This window comes from Sesamum indicum, linkage group LG1 (assembly GCF_000512975.1).
Source record: "Sesamum indicum cultivar Zhongzhi No. 13 linkage group LG1, S_indicum_v1.0, whole genome shotgun sequence".
NCBI classification, from domain to species: domain Eukaryota; kingdom Viridiplantae; phylum Streptophyta; class Magnoliopsida; order Lamiales; family Pedaliaceae; genus Sesamum; species Sesamum indicum.
In genome coordinates this window covers 11170154-11183779 of record NC_026145.1, presented here as the reverse complement: position 1 = coordinate 11183779, position 13626 = coordinate 11170154, and the positions used below count along the sequence as shown (strand labels likewise).

Sequence of the window (13626 nt, the reverse complement as noted above, 5' to 3'; positions counted from 1 at the left end):
AATGATCGTCCCGTCAGCTCTAGTAACTGCCGTGATGGAGTTTCTGGCAGCATTCCTTTTCACCATATCGTGGAAGAATTTCGTGTTACGGTCCCCCTCTTTGAGGTAGTGAATCTTGGCTTTTTGGTAGAAGAAGTTCCGTTCAGCCTCGGCAAGGAAAACGACCTTCCTCCTAAGATCTCCCAAAGATTCCCGAAGCCTTACATTTCCTGGGTTGGTTTCAAGCTGGTTTTGAGCATCTTGCAATGCAAGGTCAGCCTCTTTGGCCCTAGTGGAAATGTGGCTGTAGTGCTGCACGTTGAAAGCTTTCAGTTCAGCCTTAAGTGCTTTCAACCTTTTGCAAAGAATGAACTGTGGCGTTCCTTCCACATGCAAGTTCCATCGCTGCTCCACAGTGGATAAGAAATCCGGGTGTTCTGCCCACATATTGAAAAACCGGAACGGTTTTGGTTTAGTGGGAGTATGATCAAAGATAGTGACAATACCCGGGGAGTGGTCGGATAGGCATCCCGATGGGTTGAAGTGGGCGCCGCAATGTAAACCGGCCTCAAGCCATTCGTTGTTGTGAAGGACCCGATCAAGTTTACACCACACGGGGTTGCTTTCATTATTGGAATACCACGTGTAATAGCAACCCGTTGTGGGGACGTCAAGCAGTCCAAGTGCTGCACAGCAGTCCACGAAATCCTTGAGTTCGTACCAAGTTGGCGTCACTCCAAGTTGCTTTTCCTCAGGAGATTTCACACAGTTGAAGTCTCCCATAATGAGCCACGGAATGCTTATCATCTGTCCCAAATCTGTAAGTTTCTCCCACATACTCCTTCTATTGACAACAGAATATAGTCCATAACAAAACGATATATAGAAGGAGAGTTGAGAGGACTTATTCGTGGCACGGCAGTGGATAACTTGCAGTGAGATATCCTCCGGTTGAAGGTCGATAACTGCCGGGTTCCAAATCACCAAGATGCGTCCACCGGCAATGGTGTCAAAGTTGTTGGCTTGGCACCAACCCGGAAATGATCGGCTAAGAAATGCCTGAATCTTAGATGCTGCAAGCTTTGTCTCCAAAATGCCCAAGAGACAGAGCCGGTTATGCTTAATGAGGTGGGCAACCCCATTGTGTTTGAGGGGTCGATTGAATCCCCTCACGTTCCAAAAGCCAATCTTCATGGGGATCGAAGGGGAGACTCCCCTCCTGTCTGCTTCACCGGTTTACTGAACACCCGTACAGGCTCATTGGAATTGATCCCCGGCATGAAATTGGTCCTCGGGGAATTGGGCGATGAGTTATCAGACTCTGTCAGTGTGGTAGCCTCATTATCCTGAAGTTCGGATGAATGTGTTCCATTCGTGATAGTCCGTTCCTTGTTCGCCGTGATGGCCAGTGGATTTGGTTGGGGGGCCTCCACTGCCGGCTTGGTTGTCACCTCGGTTGATTTGCCCTTTTTCCTCCTTTGGACCATAGTCCATTCAGTAGTGGGGGCAGTCGCAGCAGTCACGGCCGGTGCAGTAGAAGGGGCAGCTGCAGCAGTCACGGCCGGTGCATTAGCAAGGGCAGCTGCAGCAGTCACGGCCGGTGCAGTAGTAGGGGCAGCTGCAGCAGTCGCGGCCGATGGGTGTATGCCCTTGCATGTCTCTTTAAGGTGGCCAAATCTGTTGCATTCAGTGCAAAATTTGGGGGTGAACTCATAGGCAACCGGTTGTTTTCGTGTTATGCCGTTTGGCATGACGAACTCCACCTGGTCAATAAGCTCTTTTGAAGCATCAACTTCTACCAGTATTCTAGCATACGACACCCTTTCCATCTTCAGTGTAAGAGAATCCATGGCAATGGGGTTGCCAAGTTTAGAGCCTATCTTGCCAAGCGCATTTGGGTGCCAGCACTCAAGGGGGAGTGATGGGAGGGTGGCCCAAACCGGTGTTAGGCTAATATCATCTTCTTTAAACTCAAAACAATCCGGCATGTGTTTAAGAAGGAGGGGACGTCCATATATGAAATAAGGTCCCCCGGACAAAATTCGTTGCCTATCCTCCTCACGGGCAAAGCGAAAGATTAACCAACCGCTCTCGTGCTGTTGGAAACTTGATCCCCAAGATTGGGACAGTGCACGGATCGCCTTTAGTCCTGGGAATTTGCCAGCAATATAGCCGACGAGGCAAAACCCCAGCTTGCTTCGAACATCAAGCATGTCATTGGGCTCCAAGGTGAGAGGGCCATCGTCAAGCTCAAACTTGCTGAGTTTGTTTTCGTCGGTGAGTCTACGGTTGGTGCTAAATAGCCCCGCAAATGAGGTATGTTCCTTGCCCGAATTCTCAGCTGCATTAACGTTATTCGGTTGCTTCCCTTCCGGCAAGGAGGCAGTGGGCGTTGGAGCATCAACCTTAGAGAAGGAGGGGGTACCATCCAAGGAAGATATGAAGTCACCAAATGTGGCCTTACCGGTATTTGTGGAATCAGGTAGTTGGACGGCCGATTTGCTAAGTGTTTCAACCGTTTTGGCGGATGCTGTCAATGACTGGCCGGGCGGGTGGCCGGTAGTAACAGTGTCAACTTTCTTATGCTTCTTGTTGTCCGGTTGGTGCTCACCCGCCAGACGGGCAGTAGCACCTGCTTTGACTGTTGCGGTTTTGGCCGACGGGTGGTCGGAGGGCAGGCCGGCAGCCGGTTTTCGTACCTTGTTGGTCTTGGCCATAACAGGCAGAGAAACGGCAGCAGAAATGGCAGCAGAAACGGCTGCAAAAACTGATGCACAAACAGCTGCAGAAATGATGGGGAATAATGGCAGCAGTAGGCAGTTTCGCAGCACAATCAAATTTCAAAATTTGAATACTCCGTTCACCGGAAAATTCAGAAATTCAGGCCTTTCTACCACCGATTACAGTCTATGATGATGGTGGAAGGTGCGCAGGTAACAGAATTTTGAAGAAAAAACAGCAGCAGGCACAACCAATGTGGTTGAAATTCGAATTTCAAAAATTCAAAATTTAAATTTCTGACCAAACAAAAATGGATTCTCCGTCTGAATGTGGCCGGAGATGGACTGGAACCTGCGCATTAGTTGCTGAAATCTGCAGAAAAGTCCACCAGCAGCAATGGAGAATCCGCAGCAGCAACAACGAATTTACAGCAGGAACAGAATTTGGTGGTAGAACCAGCCGACTGTAGAGGCTTTACAGGCATCTAAAATTCTTCAAAACTCACAATTGTTCGGTGAAATTGATGAGAAACACAAGGAGAAGTGAATAATCGGACCAGAATTTGCAGAAAATTGAAGGAAAATCGAGATAGAGCAAGACAATGTTGAGGCACTCTAGAGAGAAAACTTTCTAGAGAGAGAAACACTCATGACCTCACTACTACTACAAGTCAAGGATATCATTGATCGTATGGAGGCTTGCTCACATGACACATGCTCTTTAGAGGAACGTGTAGTTTTATAGACGTTGGGTGTGGATACACTAATGTGTGTGTGAGGGTCCTCAATAAGAACAAGTCACTAAACGACTCCATCGAAAATTCCTTATAAGGGTTGCAACTATGAATTAATAATTTCTTGACAAGATAGTACAAGATTGATTCTTAAACTTGAGGCACCATAATGATCTTATACTATGTCCCTTGTGTTTTGATTTATTCTCTGGTCATCCAGATGATAATAAAATGGATATTTTATGTACAAGTCCATTTACTATGAATGTTAATGAGTGTCATGAGTAGGAGATTTCCTATGTTCTTTACTGTTTCTGATTAATACACCCTTGACCAAGGTACCATGACAACTAGGCAAAGAATTTCTAGGTTATCCGTCTTAATCAAGAAAAAAAAAAGAATTATGCATAGTTATTGAGTCAACAAGGCTTTGACTCACAATCCATGCCTTGGCTCAATCGAGAGATAATTGATAAAAGGACCTTCTTGAATAACTCTCGTTGTCGAAAGGCTGCCGTATTCACCTAGAAATATGTCTTCATGGCGTGTTGCTGCCAACCATAATTAATGAGTTTTAGAATTAAGGAGTTCATTTTAAAATAATTTAATTAATGTAATTAATTAAATTTGACATGTCATAATAGTTGTGAGCTCATAACTATCAATAGGTTGAACCTAAGAGGTCATGCACCTACTTGGAGAAGCTACTCTTTTAGGTCTCGATTAATCAATGGTGAACGAATTGTTGATTTAATTTGATTAATCTGTCCACTGATTTTAGGGTATCCACACCGTCGGAGGAGTAAGTCCCCTACTTGGACATCCCGAGATTTTACTCGTCTATTGTGGGTGAATCCCAACTTGGGGGATAAAGGCTGAAACCCTCCATTTAGTAAAACATATATCTCTTTGCAGGAGGAGTCCCCAGATCATTAGGGAAAGGATGAGGATATCCTTTGTATATGGGGCTCCTAAATTCTTAGTAAGGATATTGAGCGAATATCTTCTCCCAACCATGGTTCCAGAGTCTCTAGGTTGGAGGCTACCAACTAGATAGGGTTGTCTTTAGACTGTCTTTTGTGTCCATCGCTTATGCTGGTTTTGGCGGCTTAAGCATCAATCCCAATAGGCCCTTAGCATGGATAGAGGAGTTCTATGTGGTGGCAATCTAGAATTATCTAACACTCTCTGATCTGGATTTCATTGCGACAAGGCCTACACCTTTCTCGTAGGGTCCTAGATGGGGGCCTTCTTTGTGGTCCTGTGCGATTTTGTTTCTAGGCTATTGTTAAGTCTAACTTTTAGGGGTACCAATATTGATATAAAAATTTAAATATATAAATGTATAGAGAGAGAGGAGGGGAGACAATGACGGTGGAAGAGATAGCGACGAGAGAGGGAAGAGGAAAAGTGGGGACAAAAGGGAGGGGTGTAGGAAGGGAGCAACAACGTGCACGGCGAAACACGGGAGGAAAAGGACATGAAAAGAGGTGGTGGCGACGGAGGATGAAGTGCACTAGCGGGGGAGGGGAGATGGAGATGGAAAATAATATGAAAATTATATATATTATTACAAATATTTATTATATTCTATATACATAAATGTCAATATATTATATCGATTTATATATAAAATAATAATTTATTTTTAAGAATCTTACAAATTCACAAGAAGGGAAGATGCATTATACCACCCCTCTAAGAAGGTTTTTTTTTGTTTCAATATGAAAAATAAGGAGATAATTTACTTATTTTTTTTAACTGATTTTACATATAAGAGAGGAGACACTTGCATTTTTTTCCCTAAAATTATGATAGTATTACTTTTAATAATATACTTATTAAATACTTAAAAAAATATAAACCAGACCTATCAGTACCAACCCGTTGGGTTGGGCTTTAAATTTATCGGGTCTCAAATTTTGACAAAATCCACTCTAAACCCAACCTGTTGTCCTCTCTAGTTTCAAGAATTCCACCTTAAAATCTTTTGTTGTAAGATCTGGGCCCAGTAATTGCCAAATTTTATCTTCACACAGAAGCCATTGCCGCATTCTGGCCCAATCTATACTTGTGTAAAGACCACCCACAGTCAACATCTGGGTGTGTTAGAGTTTATTAAAAAGATTTGAATTAGAGGATTGTTATAAGCTATAGTTTGGAGTACAATGATAATTGATGCTTGTCCTAATCCATGCGCATTCCCTCCCACCAATGGACAACCTTTTCTCTCTCTCTTTCTTTCTTTTTCTTTTGTTCCTTGTTTGTGTGCAGTTTCTGTCCTTGCTCCAACTTTAATAAGCTACTCTCAATGATCAAAGCTTCTTCTATTCATTCACATTTCCAGCTATAAACACACCACCACAAAAATGTGACTAATCATCCAAAATTTCTATGTATTGCATCACCAACTGATTCTATCATATGTAATAAAAAAAACATAAACTCTAATCTACATCACACCTATCAAAGATGATGAAAGAATCAACTCTTCCACTCATATGTATATATCCTATGGAGGCTTCAACCTGCAGCAACACCAAGAACACAGCATCTAATCAGTCCACAGACTTCTCATCCATCATTAATGGAAACAGCCTCAACTTCGAGTGTTGGAAGTTACTTGTTCTGCGTGGGATTCGATCTGCTCGGAGGAATCCTCCGAAAGCTCGACTTCATCTTCTTGTACGGGCTCTTCTCTCTATCGTGCAAATCCTTGAGAGTTTGTGAAGACGAGGGCGACGCGACAAGGGGCCTCATCCTCGTCGCTTTTGCTCTAGGCAAGTAGTTTAAACGCATGACGAGCAGTAATACAAGAACGAAAGCTGCCATGAAACGGGACTTCATAATTGGCGATGACGTACGTGCGTAGCGTTCAACAAGAGAGCAGGGTTTCAGAGACGGAAATTTAATTGGTTTGGTAAGAGAATGGTGGAGCTTAAGTTGTTGTAAGGAGATTTTGAAGGTTAATGATTAATGAGATGAGAGTTATATATATAGAAATGTTGATGGATGTTGGAATCCAATGTAAGTGGGATCATGTGATGAGATGGAGTAGTCTTAATTTTGACTGTCACTTACAACTCTGACTGACTTAGTACAAGATTATTAGATGGTGCAGTTCCAGTGTGGTCATGTGATTAGGCACGTGATAATAGTTTATAATCCTCCTCTGCCTCATACGCTTGTTGCTTTACTCGCTGTACGTCAGTATTTTATTTTTTAATTATCCCTTTACTTTGTGTTGGGATTTGAATTTGACTCGGTTGTTCCAAAATGAATGCAGATAACTCTCTTCTAATTTTATGAATAAACAATTATTTTATATGAAAAAATAGCAATTTATTTTTTTTATAAATTGCTTCATTTTAAAAAATACAAAAAGATAAATTGCTATTATTTTTTCATAGAGAATAATTTGTTCTTTTGTAATATCACATAGAGGTAAATTGCATTAAACCCTTTTAATTAATATTTCCTTATATAAGTATTTTTTTAAATGTATTTTGTACTAAATATATATGTTTTTACCTTGATATTTTAAATGTAAAAAACAAAATATAAATTGATTTTATTTAGAAGAAAATGGGCTTCACACCTGTGATATTGCAAATGAACAAACTATTCCTTATGATAAAAAAAATAGTAATTTACCTCTCTGTACTTTTTAAAATGAAATAATTTACCTCCCTATCTTATGAGGTGAATTGTTTTATTTTAAAAAATATAAAGTGATAATTTGCTCATTTAAAATGTTACACGAAGTTGTTTGTATATTTTCAAAAATTACAAAATTTTATAAAAAAGATAGTTAAAATGAAGGAAATAGGTGGCCAAGATTGACAAAATTCCAACTTTGAATATTTGGATGTAAACACAAGAATTTAGTTGGAGGGAGAGTTGTGGATTTGCTTTTTGTGCCTTTTATTGTTTGGTTTGTAAAGGCAAAATGTCAAACGATTCTCTAACTATTAAACTCACAAAAGCAGTCTCGGAATTGTAAATCTTGACGGTGACGGTGACGGAGTCGGAGTTGGGTTTTCGGTGTCAGAAAATCATAAGTATTAGGTAAGAAAAGCCATTTATTTAGTTGTTGTCTCAAATCTCTATGCAATTCAAAATATATATAAATATACATCCATGCATCTCTCTCTCTCTCTCATATTAGCTGTGTTCATATTAGCATACGCAGCTGCGAAGCCCAATGGTGGAATATCAATCAAACTTTTGCCATTTCCTACTAAGATATCTTCGTACTTAAGTTGTTCTAACCGTGTCAAAATTATGTTTGTGATGTGTGTGCAAATTTAAAAAAGCCCACTTAAAGTTTAAATTGGATCTTGAATGTTATAAATATGTTTAGAAAGAGGTAATGTATTCTATAAAGTAAGAAATATGTGATAATAATATTGAAAATGTCTTGATCATAGCTATCTGATGTTTCAGTTGATAAGATTGTAGAACAAAAAATTTTAAGGTCATAGAAAATATATGGGTTGTCAAAAGTTGCACCTAGAGCATGGAGAGTTTGTGAGCCGTTTGATTTTGTTTCCAGTTTTATTTTATGTTTCTAGCATTTTGAATGAGGTAATTTATAGGTTTTTATGTGAAAAATGAAAATATATTTGGATTGTGTGTTTTCAAATATAGGTTTATAAGTGTGAGGAACGAGGATTTGTTCGAATTTGATTTGTTATTAAGTATTTGGTAAATATTATATTTTAAATTTATAGTATAATATTAGTTTAAATTTAAGGACATTGGTGTAAACTTCGAATACCATTAGGTAGCTCCCGTTCTAGTAATATATATAAATTTTTTGATTTATTGTATTACATATTCCAATTGCATCAAACAGAAAAGTGCCTCAATGCTCAGGAGGCATTTGAGTAAATTCCTGCAAATGTAAATCAAGTCGTCTTCTTGTTTGGTTCACTGTATAAATAAATAAATTCCTCAATTAATAACACATGATAAATTCACCATATACACTAATTAAGGGTAAGCCAATTACGTAATTACCCACTCTTGAAAAACACTAATCATAGAAATGAGAAGAAGAGATCTTGAGATCTAGTACTAGTGTGATTTGGTTATTGACATATTGTCTTTTCCCTCCCTTGTCATATGTGGAAAAGGAAGAGTTAAGCGTTCAGAATAAAAATAAAAAAAGAAACAAAACAGTAATTAATACTATCTAACACGCTGAATATGGAAGGAGGGAGGTAGCCCTCGACTCTAGAAAGAATTCCCCTACCTCTACTCAATCTTAATTTTGAGCCCTGTTAAGAGGTTGAGAGTCAGTAGACACCTCCCATGAGGTGTACTCTCGACCCCTTCTTCCCTTACAGAGAGCACTTTGTCTTCAATGGTCATGAGAAGATGTGAGAGAGATGATGCTCTTTGTAAAGGAGAGGTAGACAGTAGGGTCTCCCTCCACAAAGACATGATGTTTTCTCAACTTCCACTCCTCCATAGGAACGGGTAGGTAGGAGGAACCCAAAGTGTAGAGAGGTCTTCGAATCCCTCCAAATTGGCTAAGCAAGAGAAGGTCGAGGAGTACCAAGCTTTTCCACTCGTTGATCCCACCCAAACGAAGTCCATTCGCACCTCATACATTGGACAAAGTCATCCCACCAAAAGTTAAAATATTGAACATAGCTGAGTGCAATAAAATTAACGATCCTCAATACCATCAAGATCATTTCATTGCCAAGGCTCATCTGCTGAACATAACCGATGCCATGGCATGGTTTAACTAATTGCCTCCCAACACTATCAACAACTTTGTGCGGCTCCTCGATGCTTCATGCATCATGTTTCCACTTGAAGAAGGAAAGAGCGAAAAAAATCCAATTGAAGAAGGAAGATATCAAAAATATCATTAACTCCCAAGTTTCAATAGATAGGCGTATGACTATATAATAGAGGATTTAAATGCCAATTATTCAAAAATTAAATTTACCAAATAAATTGCTCAATTAATGGTAACCACATAGTCAATTCATCGTGTAAGTAATTAAGATTAAATCAATTACGAAATATCCATTTTTTAAATATACCAACCACATCAGATACATTAAATGACTTATAAAAGGAAGTATTCGCATCATCGTACTTCACACCGTTTAAATGCCAAAAAGAAATGATTAAAAGACATCTTGGGATCTAGTGCAAATATGTTTACATTTAAATAGTGTATGATTCATGTATTACACCGTAAAAAAAATAAAAAATACAAATTACTTTAGAGGAAAAAGGAAAAAGGAAAAAGGAAAAAGAAAAACAAAGTTTAGAACAATAAAACAACACATCAAAACTGAAGAGGGTCTGAACGTAATTTTACGAATTGATTAGGGATGGATTTGGAGCAGATTAGGGAAAATCCATAACCCAAATCCGTCAAGATTTTCTTGGACCCGTTAGAAACGAATACAACTCTTACGAAGATTGCTAGGGCGAAAAATGTCTTCTTGCTACCCCTTAAAAAGCCCACGCGTTGTTGTACAATAACCTTCAAAATGACAAACAAAAAGCAGAAAATTAACCCCAAAAATTCTCTGCTGCCGCAGAGTTTCTCAAATCAGAAATTTCCATAAAATAATAATTCATATATATTCTGCGAGGGGTTCCGTGATCGTTTTGGCTCAATAGTTGGTTTGATTTCGCCGACTGGATTTCTGGTGGTATGTGTTTGTAGGTTTATGCTTCTTTTTCCAATTGTGGTTGGGTGTTGAAATTGAAAATTATTGATTTGGTTATTTTTGGAATTTTTATTTTTGTGTTTTTCCCATTTAGTCTTGTAGTTGGACTGAGATTCTTTTCTAGTGATTATTGTACAAGCAGTATTATTTAACACGGATGAGAGATTGAACAAAAGGGATGCTGAATTTTGTGCAGGTGTGGCAGTAAGCTATATACAAGTAATTTGTGGATAAGTTAGAAAGAACAGTATGAATTTGGTTTTAGATTGTTTGGTTCGTTTTGTTATTTCCTTGGCATGATTACAAATGTGAATCTGGAGGTATTAGGGTCTTACCTCATTCATGCATTATCCAATTTAATAATTGATGCGGAGAAGCAAAGTTATCAAGAGAAGAGTAGCATGTAATTTCTTTCTATAATGATAAATCAGGTTGCCGACGAAATTGGCTCTTCATAGTTTGATCATTCGGGATGAGTAGTAAATTTTTTTGAGTGCATCAAATGTGGTATGCTTCTCGAGAGCTGTGACCAAAATAATGGAATAGAACATGTGATGCTCTTCAACTGTGATACAGAAAATTGGCAGGTTGTTTTCTAGAATAAGCGGAATCGGTAAGGTTTAAGTCGTGCTGCTTCATTGGGTACAACCCTAAGTGATGAGATTAAATGGATAAGAGCAAATCAATTTATAATAAAGTGAATCAACCAAGTTACAAGTAGATCAAATATAAATTCATCAACCTCCTAATCAAGTTCTGCTACACACTGTGATGTTGCCCACTTTTGGTTTTTTATCTTAATTGAGAAGCGATGAATTTTTTTTTTGTTGGCATGATTTTTATGTTGAACGCGCATGTTGTTTTACATGTTGGACATGGATCCATATTTTGTCTCATCTGCCAAAATGGTGAAGTGCATGAATATTTGGTTCTGCCATATATTGTATAGTTCAGGTTGTTTGCATACGTAGTCAGTGAGAGCTGTATATCCTCTATGCGTTTTAGTGATTTCTGAATGCATATATAAGGTTTTTTGCTGTTACAAAATTCAAGTTTGGCATGCTCGTGGAATTGAATGCTGCTGCTCCTCTCCTGGTTTGTGGAGGAGTCCATTCCCTGTAACTATGTCTTCTTCTGCGAAAATTCTCTGCCCCCCAAAAAATTCTGCTCCAGCAGACGATTGGACTGTTGTCTTGCCGCGTCGAGGGAAGAGGAATTGTAGTTCTCACAAGTTTGTGATTCCAGCAAAAAAAAAAGAAAAGCAACCTTGGGCTCCAATAGATGTTGAAACAGACACCAAAAGAGAATCAAAATTGATGCAAAAGATGCAGAATTATATCCAGAAACTTGAGAATACTGATTTCTGTCTTACTTTCTTCGACCAAATGCAAAGTCCTGAAATGACGAGTAGGTTTCTCAAGGCCTTGGGTTCAGAAGAAAAGATGCAGATGGTGATATATGGTATTGGTAGCATTGAATCATTTGAACCCCCTCGATTGCAGCTTAGTCTTGCACTTTTGATGAAGAGGAAATTTGATTGGATTGGAGCAATAGAAATATTCGATCCGATAATTTCTTTGACTGAATTTAAGGTCTTGACATCTCTGGGTTGTTCCGTGCTATCCATCAATGAGCAAGGTCGCCGACTGGCGCAAAAACCTACAATGTTCTTCATGCCGCATTGTGAGGCAGAGCTGTATGACAATCTCTTGGAAGCAAATTGGAGAGTGGATCGACTGAAGCGGCTTTTATTGTTGGGGAATAGTTTTAGTGCATACGAGCAGCATGTATCAATCTGCAAGAGTTTAGATGTTGCCAAGACAAGGAAGCATATCTTGTCTGTCAGGAGATTCACTGAAGAGTTTAGGGTCAATACCTTTTCTGATGATTCTTTTCGAGCCTTTCATGGTTCAAGTTGGCATTTTTTCAACCCTGTTACTGAGGCAGAATTGCATTTGGCAAATGACAGTTGAGTTTTCAGATTATGACGTTGATTTATATGGTAGGCACAATTATACTCTTAGCCCTTGTTTACTTCGGCTCCATTTGGTTCGTGTGATTAGGTATTATACAATTATTTGTCATGACTATATGTTTGGTTAGTATTATTACAAGCAGACGCAGTCTTATTAATCACAATGTTTGGTATTGTGAATTAAGCCTATTTAATTGGTATAAGTAATCCTACAAGTTAAGATTAATAATTTTTTTTTTGCCTAATTTACCTTTGGACTCTCTCCTTTCTCTCTCCTCATCTCCACTCTCTCCCCTCTTTATCCCATTTTCTCTTTCTTTTCCCTACGACTTAACAGACCATATCCTCCCATTTTCTTCCATCTTTCTCTTATCAAAATCCAACGAATAAAATAATAATTTAAAAAATAATAATAATTTAATAATAAAATATAGTAAATCTATATATACTTGGATTAAAATCGGTGAAATTGAATTGGTACTGCCCGAATTAAAAAGGGGGGATCTTGGCATGTTTATAAGATTAGTGGAATATCCAAGGACATTGGTGTAAACTTCCAATAGCATTAAGTAGCTCCCATATGAGTAATATATATAAGTTTTTTTATTTATTGTCTTACAAATTTCAATTGCATCAAACAAAAAAGTGCCTCAATACTCTGGAGGCATTTGAGTGAATTCTTGCAAATGTAAATCATGTCATCTTCTTGTTTGGTTCACTATATAAATAAATAAATTCCTCAATTAATAACACATAATCAATTCACTATAATTAATTGAGGACATAATCAATTCACCATAACTAATTGAGGGTAAGCCAGTTACGAAAGTACCCACTCTTGAAAAGCACTAATCATATTAGAGACCTTGAATCACGTACGAAGGCCTATAAATACCGAAGAATAAATGAAAAGAAGAGATCTAGTACAAGTGTGCTTTGGTTATTGACATATTGTCTTTTCCCTCCCTAGTGTCATATGTGGAAAAGGAAGATTTAAGCATTGAAAATAAAAATTAAAATGAGGAAAGAAACAGTAATTAATACTATCTAACACGCAGAATATTAAAGAAGGGAGGTAGCCCTCGACTCTAGGTTAAACTTCCCCTACCTCTAATAAATCTTAATGTTGAGCCCTGGTAAGAGGTCGAGGGCCAACAAACACCCCCCACGAGGTGTAATCTCGACCCTTCTTCCTTTACAGAGAGTCTTTTGTCTTCAAGGGTCATGAACAAAGGTATAAGATATGTGAGAGAAGATGCACTTTGTAAAAGAGAGGTAGATAGTAGAGTCTCCCTCCACAAGGACATAGTGTTTTCTCAATCTCTCCTCTCCATAGGAACGGGTAGGTAGGAGGAATTCAAAGGGTGGAGAGGTCTCTCAATTCCCCCCAAATTAGCTAAGCAGGAGAAGGTCAAGGAGTACCAAGCTTTTCCACTCGCTGGCCCCACCCTGGCAAAGTCTATTCGTACCCCATACATTGGATAAAGTCATCCAGCCAAAAGTTAAAATATTGA

General features: G+C 38.7%; 2 protein-coding genes and 1 long non-coding RNA gene across 5 annotated transcripts in view; 1 reads left to right on the top strand and 2 right to left on the bottom strand.

Annotated features, from left to right (window-relative positions):
- Window positions 1-1173, bottom strand: part of LOC105164532 — a 1827-nt gene extending 654 nt beyond the window's left edge. Inside the window, exon 1 of the mRNA XM_011083186.1 lies at window positions 64-1173. Within this exon, the coding sequence (XP_011081488.1) occupies window positions 64-1173 (1110 nt within the window). The remainder of the gene's footprint in view (window positions 1-63) is intronic.
- Window positions 5746-6446, bottom strand: LOC110012454. Its single transcript, XR_002287648.1, has 2 exons — window positions 6057-6446; window positions 5746-5961 (listed from the first exon to the last, which is right to left on the bottom strand). It is a non-coding gene; the product is annotated as an uncharacterized LOC110012454 (long non-coding RNA).
- On the top strand, window positions 9912-12270 carry LOC105162837 (protein SENSITIVITY TO RED LIGHT REDUCED 1-like). 3 transcript variants are annotated; one of them, XM_011080999.2, is made up of 2 exons: window positions 9912-10119; window positions 11191-12270. In XM_011080999.2, the coding sequence occupies exon 2, from the start codon at window positions 11262-11264 to the stop codon at window positions 12108-12110; it is 849 nt and encodes a 282-aa protein (XP_011079301.1). In that variant the 5' UTR covers window positions 9912-10119; window positions 11191-11261; the 3' UTR covers window positions 12111-12270. The 3 variants fall into 3 exon arrangements, with proteins under 3 accessions (XP_011079301.1, XP_011079293.1, XP_020552367.1); XM_011080991.2 differs by having other exon boundaries at window positions 11166-12270; XM_020696708.1 differs by lacking the exon at window positions 9912-10119 and adding an exon at window positions 10126-10333 and having other exon boundaries at window positions 11166-12270.